Source organism: Lissotriton vulgaris, chromosome 5, assembly GCF_964263255.1.
Source record: "Lissotriton vulgaris chromosome 5, aLisVul1.2, whole genome shotgun sequence".
Classification (NCBI taxonomy): Eukaryota; Metazoa; Chordata; class Amphibia; order Caudata; family Salamandridae; genus Lissotriton; species Lissotriton vulgaris.
This window is the reverse complement of record NC_141693.1, coordinates 1227629712-1227650870: the sequence shown is the minus strand read 5'-3', so window position 1 is coordinate 1227650870 and position 21159 is coordinate 1227629712. Positions and strand designations below refer to the sequence as shown.

The 21159-nt window shown below is 47.5% G+C and overlaps 1 protein-coding gene across 1 annotated transcript in view; it reads right to left on the bottom strand.

Moving 5' to 3' along the window:
* Positions 1-21159, bottom strand: part of TMEM253 (transmembrane protein 253) — an 84805-nt gene that overhangs the window by 46580 nt on the left and 17066 nt on the right. The window contains exon 6 of the mRNA XM_086923067.1: positions 19803-19949. Within this exon, the coding sequence (XP_086779193.1) occupies positions 19803-19949 (147 nt within the window). The remainder of the gene's footprint in view (positions 1-19802; positions 19950-21159) is intronic.

The following is a 21159-nucleotide window of genomic DNA, read 5'->3' as shown; positions in this document are numbered from 1 at the left end:
TGTAATTCACAGCATGGTATATAAGACATTTATCCATTGTGCACGTCTTTTTGTGTAGAAGATAAGGTCGTTGGTTAATGGGTCTGAGATAAGTGTTTCAGGGCGAGTTTTGAGGAGCCGGTGTTTTCATATTTTAAATCAGGTAAAAGAATGACTAAACAAAAATAGATTTGCCCCTATGATTCATAAACCCCTCCTTTATATAGTACATATTAAAACAGCTCTTTCAATGCGTCATCATTCATTTATTTACTGCTTCTTACTTCATAGCTGCTTAAAAGCTGCAGCTGGAATGCTAAGGCTTTAAGGAGAGGTTAGGTTTAAGAAAAAGTATAAAATAGAGCCTATAAAATTTACAAAAACATGAAATGCTGCAGAAATTGCATGGATGACCCACCATAAGGGCAGGCAAGCAGACTATCTCCCCAATGACTGGAGATATCTGAAAAACATAAAAGCCTCCATACAGTGCTGGCCCTAAAGCAGACGAGAAGTGATCTCTCCCACCATGTTTGTTCCAGGGATAGGTAAAGTGCAGGTTACACAGATCCTAGGCAAACAAAATAATCCCTGACGGAGCACTTACTATATGCCAAGTCCGATCTTTGGGTAAGATAGTTATCTGACAAAACAAGATTTCACCAATTTCTCATTGGACTTGGTTAGAGCGAAAGGTGTAGTAAAAAAAGAAGCCATACCAATTTCTTGAAAGGACCTAATAAGATATTTCAGCCACGAGATAGAGAGACCTCTATCTAAACTAAGACAGGCTAAAATAACCTCCCTGTTAAAGGTTGTGGACCACACATTAACCCAAAGTAGAAGCGGAGCCAGTCTTGCTTTATTAGATATATATGGTAGGCAGGGCCGGACTGGGATCCCGAAGTAGCCCTGGCAATTTTCTTGGACCAGCCCCTGGGAAAGAAAGCCAAGGCACAGGGAGACCTTGGTTATTGCTTTTGTTCCTAGGGGCCGATATTGCATTACTACTGCAAAACCGGCCCCCAGTAACCAAACCGGCCCCCCTCCTTCCAGCCTCCGGGGAAACGCCCCATCCCAGTCCGGTCATTCCGGCCCTGATGGTAGGTTTAGCTCTGAATGTAAGAATATAGGAGCTAGTAGGTGGGTGTATAAAAAGACGCCTAAAAATGCAGTTTTCTTCTACCAGTAAGGGGGGGAGTAATGTGATATCCATAACCCATGTTCCATACAAAGCCACTGAAACTCACCGCTGATTGCATATATTTGCGTAAGGGGAGGTGGACCCCCTGCGTGACGTCTGGGAGAAAATAAGAATAGCCCCAGCCTTCCTACTTAGTTTTGTACTGGAGATGGTGACTTGAGGCTGCCATGAGCCGGCCAAGTCAAAGGTGACCCAAGATAGCTGGAATTGCTCAAGCAGCTGAGGGAGTGGCCACTAACTGGCAAGGGTGCAACATGCCTCTTCTCAAGGCCGCACACCATAACATGGTATTTCCCAAATTTGGTTGCCAGATCTAAGCAGCCCCTAAAAGAAACAAAATACTTCACTAAAATGATCAAGGCTCTTGTGGTCCTGGCCATTAAACAGCGTTGCCTGTATAAAGTATTGCTGGGACCAGTGAGCTAGCGATTTTTGGACCATTGCGGGTACCTATCACCAGGTTAGAATTCAAATGATTAATTTAAATAATAAACAAATGAGGTTCCGAAATGCTCCCCTGGCACACTCCACTTACTAAAGAAAATGTATCAGAAATTTCTCCAGCTGATCCGCAGCCCCTCTTGGCCTCTAGATTCACATGCAGGTTATACAGAAATTCACCAAGGTGATTTCAGTTCCCAAATACAGCAATATCAACCAAAGCTTGGTCCTGTTTACACAATCAAAGGTGGTGGATAAATCCATAAAGGCTAGGTACAGTGAGCTGTGCCTGGGAATCAAACATTTACCCAAAAACAAATGCAAGTTTAGGCATTACTCCTCTGTACTTAGCCCAAGGACAAAAGTCATATTGATGGGGGGACAAAATGTTATTTAGACGTGTCCAGGATGTCAAGGGATTGAAAGTCACCCTCCCTATGATCTTTCCTGCACTGTCAATAAGGGAGGTTCGGCGATAATACTTGGGTGAATTCCAATCACCTTTTTGGAAAATTGGCACTATGATCAAATGTGCCCTAGAGCTCTGGATCGTTCTACCCAGCGCATTCCTGAATATATTAGTAAGCTAGGGGCCCCACGCCTCAATGTTAAATTTGAAGAGGTCAATGGATACCCCATCCGGCCCTTGGACTTTGCCGCCCGAGCTTTGTCCCATCGCATTCTCCACCTCTGATAAGATAGTGTGCAGGGGAAGTGGGTTATGCAAAATGACCAAGAGTGGATCTTTCCGTGACTTATCTTCCATTATGTAATAAATAGAGCCGACGTGCATTACCCAAATTGAGCCAGATATGTTGCAGGTCAAAAGAGGGTTTGGCGGGGCTTCCCTCAATCGAATCCTATTTACTATATTCCAGAACATGTTGCTACTATTTCTCAATGCGGCCCACTCAAGATGTTCCCAATTCCTGTTGTTCAAGAATTTCTTCCTATTCCTTAGGGTGTTTTATAGTACTTTCCAGCCTGCCTTATATCGCTAGGGTCCTTGGGATTAGCAGTAAGCACCTCACTAAACCAGCGGATAGCGGCACAACAAAGCCTGTCAAACCACGGTGGCCATTTCTGGACTAGCCGAATAAGTTTCTGCAAGTGGCTTTTGATTCATGCACATAGATGGCTGTAATGAGCTAAAAGAACTTCCCCATTCTCCTATGCTAAGCAGCCCAAAAAGGAGGCTAAGAGTAACCCCGGGGTTCCCGAAGGAGCCAAACCATTCTTAAGCCATCCCATGAGTACTGATTAATCTCTATGGGTACTGCTCACGATTCATCCTTACGTACTGGGAAATACCCACCAGAATTGAGTATATTAGGATTCCCCCAAACAAAGTCTCTAATACCAAGCCCGGAGAGAACCTTAGGGAGAAAGCCCCTTGTAACAAAAATATAGTAATAGAAGTCGACAGATGGCCACACTCGAACCCCACTCCAGGCGACACACGCTTGGCAGTCCCTGGCTGTCCCCTCACATACCCCCAAGATAGATATCACAGCCCCTTGCCTACATGACATCAACGACCACCAATGACGCTGTCAGATGCGGAGCCCACAAAGCCCCAGAGATCAGACAGAGGCCGCGCCATGCCACTCCCACACTACTCGCTCCCTCTCCTCTCCTACCCGCGCTCTCTTTGCTGTCCCTTTCTTTCTCTTTTTCTTCCTTATATTGCGTATCTCGTCATTAGTGGAAAGGGCGAGCCTTACGAGCAGACCTGGAAGATATGCCCCTTAGACCAAAGTCGGCGGGCTTAGAACCTCATTTCGCGATATGGTACCCAGACAGCTGCCCCATGATTGTCAAGACAACGAAACTGACCCTATAAGAGATTAGGCCTTGCCGTTGTATTTCCTGTTAGAACCATCTGCTTGCACTGCTTGTAATGTTTCTACATTCTCCCAAGCTGCGTGACACTAATGGACACCATGTAATGGACACCATGTACTGGCAACTTCCCCCTGGCTGCACTGCCTCGGCAGAACACTGTGGGGACGAAGCTGGTAATGTTACTGAGATATGCCCCTGTATGCTACCTATACGAGCAGACTTCAATGTTGTCCCCCTTAGGCCAAACTCAGCAGGGTTAAAGCTTCATTTCGCGATATGGTACCTAGACGATAGCCGCATGATTGTTGAGACACAGAAATTGCCCCTATAAGAGACTAGACCTTGCCATTGTGTTTCCTGTTATAGACAGCGGCTTGTACTGCATGTAATGTCTCTAAAAATCAACTTAAGCGGCAGGACACTAATGCACATCATGTGCTGGCATCCACCCTCTGGCTACACTGATTGGGTCTAATACTATGGGGACGACAGTTGACAATGTTATTGCGATATGCTCATATGTACCACCTATAAATGTCAATACAAACAAATTGGAAAACAAATATATATAGTAAATTATTGAGGCTTGTCCACTGCCACTAAAGGAGTGTAAAATGGGTCCATCACCCCTGAAAATAACAAACCATATCCACTAGATCATTTGCAGCTAAATAGTGACTCAGCCCTTTCCCTCTGCTATCTATGGGCCCCATATGATTGACGGAGCCCATGTCTTCCAACTCCTCTGTTTCTTGCTAGTTTGGCGTTAAAATCCCCACAATGGAGATACTTAGGTTGTTACACAAACAACATTGGTAAAATCATTATCATAGAAATTAAACAAATTAAAATAAAAGGAACTCAGTTTGTCCTTAACAAGCAGAGCCTGGAAGGTGGAGCTGCCATGTCAATATTCAACACCTCCACATTAAGATTTGGTTGAAGCCAAACCGAAAAACCAACCCTAGCTCTTCCTCGTGAGGAATGTAAGGCAGGGCTTGAATAGATGCAAACCCAGAATATGAGATGGCTGTAGTGGCCCACGTTTCCTGACAAACTATGATATCGAAATTAACAATAAAGCTGAGCAAGTCTGGGGTGGTAATCTTGTCATTAAGACCTGTGATATTCCAACTCAAGAAGCATACAGTGCACCCAGCACACCATGACACTGCAGTACCTCCCTCCTTTACAGCAACTTTGCTCGGTGAACATAGGCACTGAGAGAGTTTGTGGGAGTCAATCTACATCAGATAAGGCTTCAAAATGGTTTGCAACTGGGATAAAGGAATGGTCCTTTAAGAGAGGCTGGATGAGCCAACTCAAACTAAAGGTGTTAAGTACACACACTCTGTGCAGTGTCATTTTACTTTAAAAGTGCTGTTTTTTTTTTTACGGCAGCAGTGTTTAAATGTACTTTGCTGAGGCTGCTATAAGGCAATTCCCCACAACCCTCACTCCTTTCTAGGATCCAAAAAGACAAAACCACCATAAACCCTCAGCTGAGTGTTTAAGAGACTGCTTAACCTGATTTTTGGTTAGAATGTGTATATTTTGTTGTAAAGTCTATATAGCACTTGGTTTTAACAAGAAAAACAAGGTTTATGAGTGCACGAAAAGCCATATTTAGCAGGTATACATTTGGGCCTTATCTGCCTGGCAGAACAGGGCCTGCAAAGAGTGTATTGGACCTGTCCGTATCCAAGCAGATTCTCTGCTCAGGAGCAGCTCCTAGCCCCCTTGCACACCAGTTTTGGCTTCACTGATTGGCCGACAGGGCACCTGACCAGGCCTCTGCCTACCCTAACACCTTTGAAGGTTTCATATAGCGTGAACAAGACCCTTGCGAGTATCAGAGCGCTTTAAAAGTCATATTAAAAAACAAGACATAGCACAAAAAGATATAGGTGAAACAGCTATACAAAGCTCATAAACGTAAACATAAGCTAGCGTAAAAACAAAAGGACACTATGGAGCACAAAAACAGAACTAGTAATAAAATACAGTAATAAGCCAGGGAGTTCATGTGAATTTAGCCATGAGGATCGCTTTCACTTCTTTTTTGAAAGAGGCAGTGGAAGGGTTTATTCTTGTTTCAATGGGCAAAGCGTTCTAGATCCTAGGAGCCATACCAGAGAAGGATTGGTTATAGATTTTCTTCTTGTTAAAGGTTTTTTTTTATTGGCGGTTGCATCCATATTCTGATAGGTTCCTAGGTCTAGGGTTTCTATGGAACCTCAGACTTAGGGTTTGAGTTCTGATTGGACTAATATTCTGATTGGTTCTCTAGGCTAGGGTTTAAATTTGACTCAGTGCTTAGGGTTTGGTTTATGACTGGCTGTTAGGGCTACAACTCTGGTTGGTTCATAGGGCTATGGCTTAGGGCCTGAGCTCTGATTGACTGATAGGGCTAGGGTTCTGATAGGTTCCTAGGGTTGGGTTTCTATTCGACCTAGGGCTTAGGTTTGAGTTCTCATTGGCTGAAATGACTAGTGTTCTGATTGGTTCCCATGGCTAGGGTTTTTATTGGACCTAGGGCTTAGGGTTTGGGTTTTGATTGGTTGCTAGGGCTATGGCTGGTTAATAGGGTGAGGGCTCCAATTGGCTTTAGGGTTTAGGGCTGGGGTTCCTTTTGGACACAGGTCACCAGGGCTATCAACTATAGGGCTCAGGGCATCGCAGCCTGGGTATCGGGCTAAGGGCAGAATTGATAAGGACAGTTGCCTGTTTGGGCCTGTTTGGGCCATGTTACACCGAGGGCCATATATGCTGCCCTTTTTCCAAATTACCAGCCACCACCATATCCCACCCCCACCATATCCCACCCCCATCATTAAACAAACAAACACATTCTCAGCAAATGCACAATACTTATTCACAACAAACACTCTCAATCCACAATTTAATCTCTCAAGAAACACTTCACAACACCACAAACACATCTCTATACCTTTCTATTCCTACTGCCACACAATGGCACCTTTACTGTGACACAGACCACTACTCTGCCTTATACCTCTATCAAGCACATATATCACCAACAGAACACAAAACCACATTACACATAACCTTAATCTCCTCCCTATTCATGCAAAATACAGCTGTACCGTCAACTTACTCCTAACAAACGCCACTCCGGCACCAGCAAACCTTTACTCAACCCTCTCTCATATCATTCTCCTAAAACGCACCGTCTTTTTACCACAAATTCACAAACACACACTCCTTACACTCCACCATAACACTACCTTGTCATGCTACCAAAACAACTACAAACACTCATATCCCCTTCATCTCCTCTAACACACTACATACACTCTCCTCCAAAACACATCAATACCCCCTTTCCCCTTCAACATACACTTCCCACCAGTACTTTAAAATCAAATCCTACACACAAAACTCGCCACACCAACATCTCATATGGCTACTTCTCAAAAACCAAATACACAATTTCTTCCATCACAAAATACAAACAAACACCCACACAAATAATACACATCTTACACCGACTTTGCACACAAATTTTCAAACATTTACAACACTATACCCAAACACCTAAAATACACAACAATGCTCTTCCACTCACGCAATGCTCTTCCACTCGCCTTTCATCTATTGCACAATTTAAAGTCTTAAAACATGACCCACATGGTCCAGTACCACCCCTCACACACACAACTTCCACCCTCAACATATGCAGATGACCAAAACAACACACCCCTGTTCACAATTTGACATCTCTTTGTCTATTACACAACGAGACTACACACAAAAACAAATACACCGCCCACCACCTCACTCTCAAGCACTATCACCGCCACCTGCACACAAAGACCCAACTAAATGTCTTGAATATGGACAAACACTATTGCTATTCCAATACAGTTAACAACTTTAACATTAATCCTCCTTCTACAAGCCCAAACGATAACACACACTCTTCCAGAAAACAAACTCACACAACCACAAAAACACAGTCTCTAAACTACCTACTAAAAAATGAACGATCCCTTTCTAAAAACAAGCACCACATCTCCTACTCACTTACAAACACACAACCTGACTTGCTCTTCATAACAGAATCATGGTTGAGGGATGCCCCTGCCTCATCCTTCTTGCCTCAGAATATTGTCTACTGGTTCAATCGCCAGTGCAAATAACATCAGCAAGAACTGGCAGCCCTGCTGTGTCCCTCTGTAGATTGTGAAAGGTTCCAAGGTGCATCAGCTAGTGTGAATTCACGACTGTGCAGCCTCATACTGAAGAGAGACCTATTTGCCTCATTCCACACCCAAGGATATTGTGTCCAATACTGTTCTCAGATATTCCCACTGGAAGGTATCAAATGCCTTGCGGATGTCAATTGCGGGATCCACCTTATCTAGTAATAACAAGAGTGGTACCTCACCCAGGAGTCGATACAGATACCTGATATAGTAGGCGGTTCAAGATTTCCTTGAATTAATCCATTCAGATCTTCATGCACCTGAGTTTGCAAAAAGGGATGTAGCAGAGTGACCAGGGCCTTACAAAGAATATAATCTACATTAATCATGGATAAGGATCTAGGACCAGGGGCATAGCATGGTCAGTAATATTGGGAGGTGGGGTGGGGGGGATGAACTTCAGATTTCCCAACAATCATGCTGGTAAAAATACATTAACAGAATCAGGGCTGGAGGTTCCTTAAGGAGAAGTTGGAAGGGAGAGGAGTGCGGATCATGAAGGGTATGTATAACTCTATATTTTGTACAAAAATAACCACATTTAGACATTAAAACAGAAAATAAAAAAGGGTGTTTATGCGTGTTTTTGTCTGCATGTGGGTGTAAAAATCCCAAGCGAAATTCGACAAACAACTCATTATACTAGACTTAAAGCACCAGTATCCAACTATTTACTACAGAATACATTATAGCTATACTCCTGTATAGGATGCAGTATCCAGCTTATCACTCAAGGGTTGAAAAGTTGTGAATATTATGGCCTCCCTGGTTGTTTTCAGGGAGGCACCACTGTTCAAAAGCCTCCTTGTACATCTCAGCCAGCCTAGGCACTAGGATGGATGAATATATGAGATACAACTCCCCTGGCAGTCCAATTGAACCCAGTGACTTGCCTCTCACCAGTTCCTCAATAACTCCCTGGCCTCGAGTTCAGTGACAGGCCCCCTTGGAGTCTGTGGGAGCATCGCTCTAGAGAGAAAGGCTGTAATATCACTCTCTGCACTGGATCACATTCTCCATACAGCTCTCTATTATGCTGGGTGAATTCTTTATGGATGTCATGTTGGGCAAACACTGTCTCCCCCAGTAAGCCAGTATCTTTGTGATAGGGTGTTCCCTGTCCTTGGTGCTGATCAACCAAGAAAGAAGTCTCACCTCCCGTCCACCCTCCGCATGAGTTGTGGACTGAAATTTGCATCTTTTAAGTAAACCCAAGAGTTCCAATGGGCGCCTGGGGTGAATTTGTATGTCCCTGTGTGCTGACGCCTTCAGGTGGCAGATATTGTCCTCGGCCAGGAGAAGTCCTTGTTGTGAGGATTGCAGACCACCACTGACTGTCTCAGGCAGGAGCCCTGCATCACTACCTTTTTATTGCATCCCATTCAGTGTTGCAAATAGATGCCATATGACAATTGGTCTGAAAGTATTCCTCCATTAAGATTCACGGAGGGGTCCCTAAATGTGGGTTCATATAGAGAGGAGACTGGGAGCCTCCAAGTCTGTATAGGCGAGACTGGTCCACCCCTGCACATGAGCAGCGTGTTGTGTTTGAAGAGTTTTCTTCCCAGGTATTCCATATATGCAATTTGTACTGCACACGGTTTTGTGTCGGTGAATGTAAAGGTCATGGATTGGTAAGCAGAATGAGTATTCCTTCGGCTCCTCATTTCAAAACCACCAGGGACCACTGAGTCCCCAGTTATGCAACCACTCCCAAAAGTCCTGTGCAACTCTCGCCATTGGGGAACTGGCCAGAGGAGGCACCAAGTGGTTCAAGTGGGCATCAGCCACACAATTGTAGTCCCCCCCAGCACCAGCAGTGCCTGGGCATCCAGGAAGGGAAAGGGGGCCAAGTCTTCAAAAAGTGGGATTACACTATATTAGGTGCTTAGACAGTGCCCTGAACAAGCCACAGTCTGTCTAACCTCCCAGCCGGAATAACTGATCTATAAAGGCTTTTGTGACCGCCAGCGGTGTCTCAGGTTTCACCCAAATCAAGACCCCCCCCTGGGGATTGCTGAATATTGTGTGGTGTATATCTATCCCCCTTCATGTTCTCCCACAAGGTGGGTCTCCTGCAAGAGTGCCACATCTAAACCCCTGCAATTCAGAAAAGGCAGTATTTTGAAGTATTTACTAAGAAAGCCCATTCCCCCAACATTCCATGTGAGAAAGGAATATTTTGTTATCTAAGTGCCATTACTCTCTGCTCCTCCATTGTGTACTGAACCATGTAGTGTCTGTACCACAAAATGTTCTGGCGTGAAGCCACAACACGCATGGTGCTGTCCAAGTTTAATGATACCTCCTTACAAAGTTCAGACAGGGTTACTGCTTTACAACAATCCTCAACTCCTTCACCCAGGTCGGACCAGAAATGGCATCAGTCTAAAATTACATAACATAAACAATGAAGAATACCAAAAAAAACCCGCCCAAAGCCATGGCACTGGAAAGGGCTTTAGAAGGGCAGCTGCCTCAGCCCTATATCATATACCATCTCCGACTCCAATCCCCCTCTGAACAAATAACCAAAATGTCTCCATCAGTCGGCCCACCCCGGACTGCTAAGCTTGCATGCACCGATGTTGTGTCTCAGTGCTCTGCAGGATCTGAGGACCTGTGCATACCGGTCCAGCTCTGGCGAAGTGGCTCATTTCTCTACAAGACATCAGGAAGGTGGGACATACTCTGAGGACCAAGAAGCAAGCCCCCTCGGGTTTTATCTGATCCCACGACTCAGGACATTTTATGTGATTCTCAGAGCGCAGAGCGCTGTCGTGCCATTGCATGAAAAGTGGTTGCAGCCGCTCTCTCCTACACAGTTTGTAATTTGGAGGGTGTTACAGGTCGATCAACGCCACATCTCTTTTGGCTGCAACATTTCTGAAGCGGCGATTCCCTCCAGTCATCAACGTACTCCCCACCTTACACTTCTCAAGCTTGTCTCATGAGCTGGTTGAGTTGTCTAAAGAACAGAGTCCATTCACTGATGAGTAGCTTCATGTGGGCTGGAAAGAAGAGAACATTGCGTACCACTGCCTTGTACTGTCTTCTTTGACTGCTAGAAAGGATGATCAGCGCTGCTGCGCTGCCACTGTATAATCGACAAAGATGATGACTGAAGCATTCTCTGCTTGGATGTTGCTTATCAAGTTGGATAATCTCCATGGCACCACCTCCATTGTCCACCAATTTCCAGGGTAGGCAACATGTCCTTGCCTCCTCAATCTTCTCAGGCAACCGCCACAACTAGTATGTTGTGGTGTCGACTGCAACCTTCTTTATCTTCAGCCCTGCAGTCCAACATCCGATCCCATATACCAGGGCGTGCTTTGCTGGCCCGATTTGGCCCATAATGTCTGAGGGACCATTGCCTTGGTGGTCTGGCCTGCTCTGTTAGGGCCCAGGAGAGAACACAGTACCCAAATAGTAGAGGCAAAATGTGCAGGTTACTGCACACACTTCTACATGGAGTAATCTTTGAGACCCGCGCACTGCACTAGAACCAGAAAGCACAGATACCTATACACATGAATAAATACATAAGGTACTGGATACAAGAACCATGGATTCCTCAACACAGTGCTAGATAAAGAGAGCACCAGTTTCAAGAGATGGTGCTAGAGGCTGCAGGGACTGTGCCCTCTACACAATCCTAGATAAAGAAGACACTCCTTTTCATCGAGTCCTTTACTCGTGCTAGATGCTGAGAGGTCTGTTTCCTATACAGCATTGGGAGCAGAGAGAGATATGTTTTGCACACATGACTAGATGCTGAGAGTGTTAGGCCCTGTACACAGTGCTAGAGGGAGAAAGCCCTAAACCCTGTGGCTCGAAGGAAAGAGCGTGGGTTTCCTGTACACTTTACAAGCAGATGAAGCACTATGGACCATAATATCCGTGCCTACCAGAGTCACCTGGGGCATGCACAGGAGCTGCTATCTTACGGCCCAGCCGCAATATGGGCCATGACCTCAACTTTCCCATAGCGCCATAGCGACAGCTAACCTGGTAAGGCCGGCCAATCCATGACAAACACTAAGGGGCCCATTAGGATGTCGGGCGGATTGCCCCCGCCAGGCTGGCTGTAGCCACAGCCGGCCTGGCGGGGGCAATCCGCCCGACATCCTCTCCTCAATGCCCCCCCGCCACATTAATATGGCGGGGGGGACCGCGGCGGATGGAAAGACCGCCCGCCGCTTTTCCGCCCCGGTCACCTTGAGGCCGGGGCGAAAAAGGTTTAATATGGTGGTGGTGTCAGTTTGACACCGCCAGCCATATTACAATGGGCCCGATCTGATGCCTTTCCGTGGCGGCAATGCCGCCACGGAAAGGCATGCGGTCTTCACGGGCCCCCATGGTGAAAGGGGGGGTGGTGGGTGCACATGGGGGGTATCTGGGGTACCCCCCTGCATTTACATATGCATTGCGGCAGGCACCGCATGGTGCCTGCCGCTTTGTGTATGCAAATGCATACATGCATTCTTAGCATTGTGGCGGGCGGTGCTGAGAGCACCGCCCGCCACAATGTTAAGAATGCATGATGCGCCCGCCACTGTGGCGGGTGCATCCTGATGTCCAGTGCGGGACCGCCGCTCAGCTCGTGGGCGGTCCCGTTTTCCGCAAGGATGGCGGGCGGGCAAAGTCCGCCCGCCATCCAAATGGGGGCCTTAATCTCTACGCTGTTCTGGTCAACTCCCTGGAATCCTCTTCTCACTCTTACCCTAAAGGCCTTGGGGGTGAGGGGGGAGCTCAAGTGGCGCCTGCCCTCTTCCACAGTGCACCTGTCAACCACAGGTAGGGGGCTTAGGGCAGCTCCTCCCATGTGAAGACAGCCGCTCAGGTCACAGCTCCCGGGCCCCACTGCACTCGGAGCTCCTCTACAGGCCAGTCTGCCAGTGGTCGCATCTTCCGAAGCCTGCAGGGCTCACGCATTGTCTGTTGCCGTGCCACTGATATGCAAGTTGGGCAGCGGCCTTCTTGATTTATGGTGCCAATCACCTCCACCAGGCCGCACAATTCGTGGCAATCACCTTCTGCCATTTTTGTCACCACTGCCGCGGGCCATGATGCTGTTCTGGGCTTGTTCCCTTAGCAGCTCCTGGTTCACCCAGGTGCCAGGAGGTGCAGGGTAAATGGGGATCGGCGACAGATTCAAGGATCCCAGGCAAGTGTGTCGATCTTGGCCCACTTCTAGTCATGCCCCATAGGGCAAAGCCAGGGAATTAGGTGATTTGGACTAATGCTGGGAAGAGTTTGGCAAGGGGCTTTGAGGTAAAAACACCATTGAAAAAGCTATATGGAAAGTAAATGAGGAGATGCGTTGTTTTTTTCTAGGTAAACACATAGGTTTATTTCAGCATAGCACGGGGTACATATTTCTTTTTTAGCTAATCAATATAATTTACTTGAGTTATGGGACATGTTAGCCAAAACAATTGACATTTTGTTTGTGGTGTTGAAAGGTTGGTATTTGAAGGAAAGTGCCCCTTTTTGACATGGTCACCCCCGTTTTTAGGTTTCGTCTGCCGAAAGCTGCTCAAGCAGCGTTTCGAGCAGAGCGAAATCTTATGTCTTACACTGTGTGCTTTAGTTCAGCCTCTCTCTTCCATTGGCTAGCTCCATAAATGGAGGCTAGCCATTGGAAGAGAGATCTGTCAGTCATTTCCCGAGGCGATTGGTGGACGTTCCGCCGATTCTTTCCCTCTCCGCAACGTCATGAAGACGTGGGCACTGTGGGAGTGGTCTTTTTTTTTTTTTTACACCGGTTTGTGTTCATTGTTCGTCTTGTTCCCTGTCCCGCTGGCTGTTTCCTGACCACACTCCTGCTGCCGTGTGCCTGCCCGCCCCCCTTCCTGCTGTCCGTGTGCCTGCCCGCACCCCTCCCGCTGTCCGTGTAGCCGCCCGCCCCCCTCCCACTGTCCATGTGCCCGCCCGCCCCCCCTCCCGCTGTCCGTGTGCAAACATTAAGCAAACATTGTAGAGCACGGTGCGGTACACCACCCTTTCCAGTGAGGCACGGGGAGCAGCGTAATCAGGGGGCACAGTATGATTGGCAAACCCCGAGCGCGTGCACATAAATCAAGCTCGGAACAGCGACCCCATTAACCAACAGTGCGTGCCTGCACAGGACAGCCATACAACACAGCGCGGGAGAGGTCCGAGCCAACCGATGCCCCAACAAAACAGCACTTTCTTACCGGAGACAACAAAGGAAGTACTGGTGTTTGGGCACCGGGCAACCAACGAGGCTCTAGACGTAGAAACAAATGACGGACAACACATTGGACATAAGAGAAGCCTACTGGAGGCGGTGCATGCGATGCCCATGGCACCAGTTGGCAGTGGTGTAATGAAACTAGAGTTCAAGCGCCCCCCCAACACACACAAAGTACGCGGTGGGAGCCATCACGATCCGAGCCCGCCATCTCTGACTCACCTACCCCCACCCTCATTATCAGTACCATACAGGAACCCACCGACTACGGGACTCATTGACCTATGATTGTGGCACACACTAACCCCATGATTGTAGAAAAAAGTGGCTTGGGCGGACGCCCCCAATCACACACACTCTCAAAGTTAAAGTCAGGGGCTCAGAGCGCATCGCGCTGCTTCGCGCAAACACTGTCAGTCACTGATTATAGGTCCTATGATTGATGGACCTGCCACTGCGCAGGCACCTGATGACCTGCCCACCCCTAGAGCAGGTCTGGCATCCATCAATGATTGTGGCCTGCAGGCCTGGCTGGCTGCAGTCCTTGCTACATTCTTGCTTGTTGTGTGTTATCTCTGGTGTCACTATAATTCATTTGCTGGAAGGACGCCACGGACCCGCACGGTGCACACACACTCACTCCATACATGTGCGCAGTACCTGCACGCCCGCCCACTGCCCCCCCCCCAGTTCACCGCTTGCTTGCAACATTAAGCCTGGAGGCATACATTAGCCAATGCCAAATTAGCCAATGTGGTGGGGGTCTCCCAGGGCGTCATTTGTGTTGTGCGCGAAAATGCTACCAATGACGGCCCTGGGCAGCAATTGCGTTGGTCAGCCCCCGCGCGCTTCCCATATATGCGGGGGGCTGACGTGAGCACCCTCTCTTTTGGTGCGGGCCCCGAGGCGGCGGACGCGGTGTCGGTGATGAGTGGTGGACTGGTGGTGCCTGCGCCGGTGGTGACTGACAGGCAGACTGTCATCGTTGCACTGCGGGCGCACTCCACTGACTGTGAGTGACTGACGGCCCGGGCTGCTTGCTGGGGAGGAGCGGAGTTCGGGAGGAGGACTCGTCGTGAGCCCGTGTGTCACTGCTGCTGCCGGCCCAGGCAGCCCCAGCCCTTGAAGAGCACAAGACACGGTGCCCATGGTGGAAGTAACACTGCACACCTCTGTCCCGCCAGGGATCCAGGTACAAAGATGCTTTTGACCCATGTGTCATTAATGCAAATGTCTTGCATTTCAGTTGTTTGTGTAATGGCTATATTTGGAGAAACATGGAAATGTACAGCCCACGATTTCGCTTGGGATATATTGTGAGGTATAACACTTTCCATTCAAACAGCAGTCAGAGAGCCAATTTTCGTCCTTGCACTAGGGCTGGTGACGCTGGCTACGCACTCGGAGGACATCTCTTCACTTGTCTGAAGAACGCTGTTATACAAATTTTGTCATTTACAATGCCAATAGCTCTAATTTTTCCAAAGGCGAAACCATTGCATTGTAAATGCTTGTTTGTCTGGTAAATGATGGGATTTCTACTGAAAGGAAACTGGGTTCCTACTAACCAGGTCCCCAGTGCCAGAGCTCTTTCCCAAAACTGTATAATTCTTCCTCCAAGTGGCAAAACCTTTAGCATCCTCTCTAAGTCCTTAGTAAATGGTACTTAGGTCCAGAGGTACTAAAAAAGGCCCCTAAGGGCTGCATCACAAGTTGTGCCACCCTAAGGGACCCCTCACCAATCACATGTAAGACTGCTATTGCAGGCTGTGCGTCTTGGTGCAGACAAAAGTGAAAACACGACATGCCACCCAGCCCTGTGTGCCATGTACCATACTCCTGCGTGTAATATTTGTAAGTAATCCCTACAGCAGGCCGAACAGCCCTGAGACAGGGTGCTGAATATTACATGTGAAGGCATACCTGCATGATCAGATATGCCCCTGTGCTGGTCAGTCCTATTCAGTTCAGTTCAGTTCAGTTCAATTAGTCTTTATTTCGAATAAAAGATTCATAAAAGACAGCAAGTAAAAAAGCATTTCCAGTATACAACATTGTACAATAAAACCCCCAATACATTAGATATGGTATGTAAGCAATAAAATTAATAAAACAATTTACAGATTCTTTACACGGATAAGCCACATCCAACCCAGAAGTTTTGCTACACAAATCACAGATTTAACAGTGCGTAGATCTCTTAATTTAAAGAGGGCTGTGTGGCTACCCCCACAATTTAAAGTTTTGCAGATTGGTCTCAACCATTTTAGTCTGGGCAATCGATAGGCAGGACATGCAAAAAATACATGACCCAAGCTTTCTACTTGATCGGGGCAAAAGGGGCATTTGTTGCTGGAATTTGTTGCCCACTTTGCAGTAAAGGACTTGATCGGTAGGGTTCCCACTCGGAACTGATGGTACAACTTACGATCAAGCGACTTACAAATCAAGTCCCAGTATGGTTCGAGAAAAGGGGTTAATTTGTGCATAAGAAACTGTCCTGTTAGGTTGTTAACAGATGAGAGGGAGACCAATGCGGATTTTTTTACAGCCCAGAAAAGCTCTTTGAATTCCGCTTTTGATGGGAAGCTTGAGCATTCAGGATGTAACCATAGCTCTGGGAGGCCCATCAGGTACAATATCTGCTTTACCTCCCGAAGCCATGGAATTTTCTGGGCACCCCACAATGCTCTGACCTCACCCAGTTCTTGGGCAAATAAGCTAAGTTCTTCGGTCGTCCAGAGGCGACGCCAAAGAGCAACAAGACGGTACTGGGCCATCTCACCCAACGGTTTGCAACCTAAATCTAAAAGCAGAGGAGTAATGGGGGAAGATTGGGGGAGACCCACTAACTTCCGGAGGAACTTATTCTGAGCATTAGTAAGGGCCGACAAACCTATATACCCTCAGATATCCGCACCATACAGTGTAGCCGCATTCACCTTGGCATCGTATATTTTTAAAGCAGGTGTAATGCGTTTCGTCAAGGATTTTTTCTGTTCCTTTAACAGGCACCCTGTAAGGCGAATGAACTTAAGGGTTAGCACTTCCAGCTGGGGTTTCCAAGTGAGTTGGTGGTCCAAGGTCACGCCCAAGTAGGACATGACTTTGACCTGTTCTATTGGAACGCCCTCTAAAGAAAATGAGCTGGTAATGGGCTTGTTTTTGTTAAAAATCATAAATTTGGTTTTGTCGGCATTAATTTGAAGGTCATTTTGTGAACAAAACTCAGAAAATCTGTTTAAGGCAGCCTGCAGGCCGCTACGGGTCCTTGAGAGGAGCAGGGTGTCATCAGCAAATATTTGCAAGGGATATTTTGAGCCCCCCAGGGTAGGTGCATCTGTGTGAGTTTCGTTAAAGAAAGCAACCACCCGGTTAATAAACAGGAGGAACAAGGTAGGGGCCAGCACGCAACCCTGCCGGACACCACGTTCTACAGGGAAGCTAGCGGTCACCTGGCCCTGGTTGCCCCATCTTACGCGCGCAAAGTTGTCCTCATGAAGGCGTCTGACCAGGTCTAATAAGTCTGGGGGAAATTCCATGCTTTTTAGGGCATCCCAAAGTTTGGCCCTGGGAACCAAATCAAATGCCGACCGAAGGTCGACGAAGGCAGCATAGATGACACCCCCGCCCTATTACTGCAAAGACATGTAATCAGGGAAGCAATCTTACTGGGCACGTGTGAAAACGGATTACTCAGCTACATGATGGCTTCACTGAAAATAGGCATAGAACAGGGAGAGACCAAAAGCCTGTCTGGGAAGAAGGAGTAACACCCCCTCCCACAGGATGACCTGCTGATTAGCCAACTTGTGACACCAAGCTTCAAAGAACTGTCACCTTTGGAATGCCAATCTGGCTCCCCTCATAAGGAGTGGAAGCCGCCCCCTTTGTCCAGGACAACTTTGGCACCTAGGCAGGTGGGAAAATTAGCTAGTCAGGTAGTTGTGCCACCTCCAGGCTAGTACTATGGTGGGCTATTCTAAGGTGGACACAATTTTTCAGAAATAGCCATCTTTGTGATGGCATACTTAAGAATTCGGGACAGGGTATGCCCACTTCCCTTATGAAGTGATCATACAGGGGGCGTAGTGACCCCAAGGGTCACTAGCCCATTGATTACTACCCTACACTCCCCAAATGACCCCAAATTCAGTATTTAGGGGAGCCCCTGGCACTAGAGAAGCAGATCCTTATAACCTACAAAAAAGAGGGGCACAGAGAGCTACAAAAGAAGAAGACTGAAGAGAGCACTTGGCTTGGCCCCAGCCCTGCTGTCCTGTCTGCCATTCTCTGTCAAACCTGTGCCAAAGATGACTCCTCCTGCAGCTATGTGCCTTCAAACCCGTGTAGGACTGCCTGCTTTCAATAAAGACCAAGATCTCCTGAAGAACTGCATCCTGTAGAAACTCCAAAAGAAAAGACTTTGAGGCCTCTGGAACTGCCAAAACCCGACACCTGAAGCCACCACTGCCCCGTCGCCTTCAGCCCGAGTTGCAGTGGGCCACCATTGTCAACAAGGTCCCCTGCCCTCTAGAGCATGCGTCCATTGTGATTTCACCCCTTATGAATTCCCCGACGTCACCGCCAGCCTTGGCATGCAGGTCCCTCGAGCACAACTGCTCCTGGCAAGAAAACCCCCCACCTAAAGTCACCTCTGCATCCGTCATCCCCGGGTTGTGTCGAAGAGGATCCCAGGTATCCCTATGTTCCTGAGTATTGCAAGGCTTGAACCCCCATGTTGGTTTGACCCAACTGGCCTTCCAGACAGATTCTGCAGATTCTCTTTGCAGTGACTGATCGCCATGGAAACCTGTTGGGCTCCCAATGCTGTTCTTTACCAGAAGCGTGGCCGCCCTCATGTCACTGGTGGTGTACTGCTGGTGCTGCCTGGGACCTTGCCCACCACGCACCTCAACTCCTGGAAATTGGTCTTGTAAGTCACTGTATTATACCTGTTTGCAAAACTTGTTCTTCCTTCCATAGGATAATATTGCAGTACTCAGAAATTGCACTGTGTCCACCTTTTAAAAGGGAAAGAATTTATATTTAAAAACTGATGCCTAAACATATATATAGATACTTGCTTTTTTTATAAGTTGGTGTGGATCTTCTTCCTGAGTGGTGTGTGTCATTTATTAATTATTGTGTGTATTTTTAAATGCCTTGCACTCCTCTGTGTTAAACCTAAGGCTGCTCAACCACACTACCCACTAATAGAGCACTTGGGATTGCTAGAAAAAGGCCCTGTCTACTCATAAGGGAACCCCGGGACTCTTTACACGCTATATCAGGTTCTTGATATATCACATAAAGAGCGAGCCTCCTACAGTGGTGAGATATCAATTTTTATAGGCGATTTATGAGACAGCCAGATAAAGTTCCTTGGGTGGTGGAGGGGGTGGAAAAGGCCGTGTCAGAGGTTTCCTTGATGGCAGGGAAGCCCAGGGCTTAGGCAGTAAGCTGAAAGGGTGGGGGTTTTGATCAGGTTAAAAGGACTGTGGTTTGAATGGTTTGAAGGTATGTTGGATGACAGTATTGAATGTCGGTGTCGTTTGACTGAGTGAGTTGATATTTTGGGGGAGGCTTTAAAGTGGGGGTAGGCTGCGTTAATGGATTAATGAGGTCTGTGTTTGTTTTGATTGTAATATTTAAAATCCAGCCGCAAACCTGTCAAAATAAAGTGATATTTTGCTCTCTGATGGTGGTCCTGGTCCTTGTTGTATCGACCAGCCTGATTCCGAGTACTGTATTTCACTTTTTTTTTTCAAGGCAACTTTTAATGAGGCCCCAAGTGGCTTACTTATGCACCACTGTACGTACCTGCCCTTGTGTCCGTGGCACAAGTTATTAATATATATTACTAAGGGTAGCGTGTCCATACCTCATGTAGCTCCTGATACAGGGCCTGGGTCTTCAGGGGCCTCCAAGGTTTCCGGCATGCAAGGAGGAGCAGGGTGAGGCTGGAGGTCAGGAGGCTGAGGCAGGTAAGCACAATGGCAGTGGCCTTCATCACCAGCACACCACGTCTCTGAGAGGAGAACATCAAATGGAGAAAACAATATAAGACACAGAAACACAGAGGGGTTTGTGGGGAGCTCACGAAAGCAGTAAAGATAACGCGGGGCCCAGCAAACCTTATGCAAGGGCTGGCGAGCAGCAGTAGTTAATTTGTATAAAAGAAAATAAGTGCGCCGGGGTCGGTGAGGGGCATGCTTGGGTGTGTGGTCGTGTAAAAGCACACCTGCTGGTCGGAGAGGAGAATGGAGGGACTCGTGTATAGCACACAGGAGACAAAGAGAAGCATTAAGGGCAGGCTAAGAGCAGAAAAGAAACAAGTGGTAAGCACACAACGGGGGATGAAGAGCACGTATGCACAGGTGAGAAGCGCACATAGACCTATGAAGAGGACCTTGGTAGGTGAAGAACATACTGGGAACAGACAGACACATATTGGGTTTTGCATGTGAGGACAATAGAGGCTCTGTAAGGAGCATTCAAGGAAAGAAGAGAAACATGTACACAGGCAGGCTGGAGTGCACATGGAACAGTGAACAACACCATGAGGCTTAGTGGAGAGTGCACAAAGCACACAGACGACCCATTGGATGGTAAAGAATGCAGAAGGAGTCAATGACATCTTAAGAGGGCTTGTGAGAGCCTAGGATGACCACACTTGGGCCTCTTAGGAACAATCAGGAGGCAATAAAGAGGACACAGGAGCCAGCGAAGAGCACACTGTGGTTCGTAGGGAGCACGCAGCGGTGGAGAAAAGCCATGTAGGAACCAATGGTGAGCATGCAGGAGCCATTGAAAAGAACAGGTGCCCGTTCAGCCAATGGGAAAATATATAGCACGCACCAGCTCCTCCTGCAGACTCATAGGAGGTTCCCAGTCTAGACGTCCAAAAAGCTCACAGTCACTCTACCCAAACGGATGCACTTCCAGCCTTTGGAGTTTCTCTGCTGATTTTTTGAAGGACTAATTAAACAACAGGGGGTGGTGATGGACAGAATTTCTGAATTAAGCAGAATACTCTCACCCAGTCAAGAGATCAGGGCTTGATCCAACACCGTTTTTTTAGCTCACTGCACCATCCCAGCTCAGAACCTGGCTATATGCAAATTAGTCTGTCCCTGGCCCAGTGCATCATGGGAACAGGGCAGACCAAACTACCAAGCCAATTCTTTCACTGGGAAGGAAACAAGCATATAGCCAGGTTCTGAGCTGGGATGGTGCAG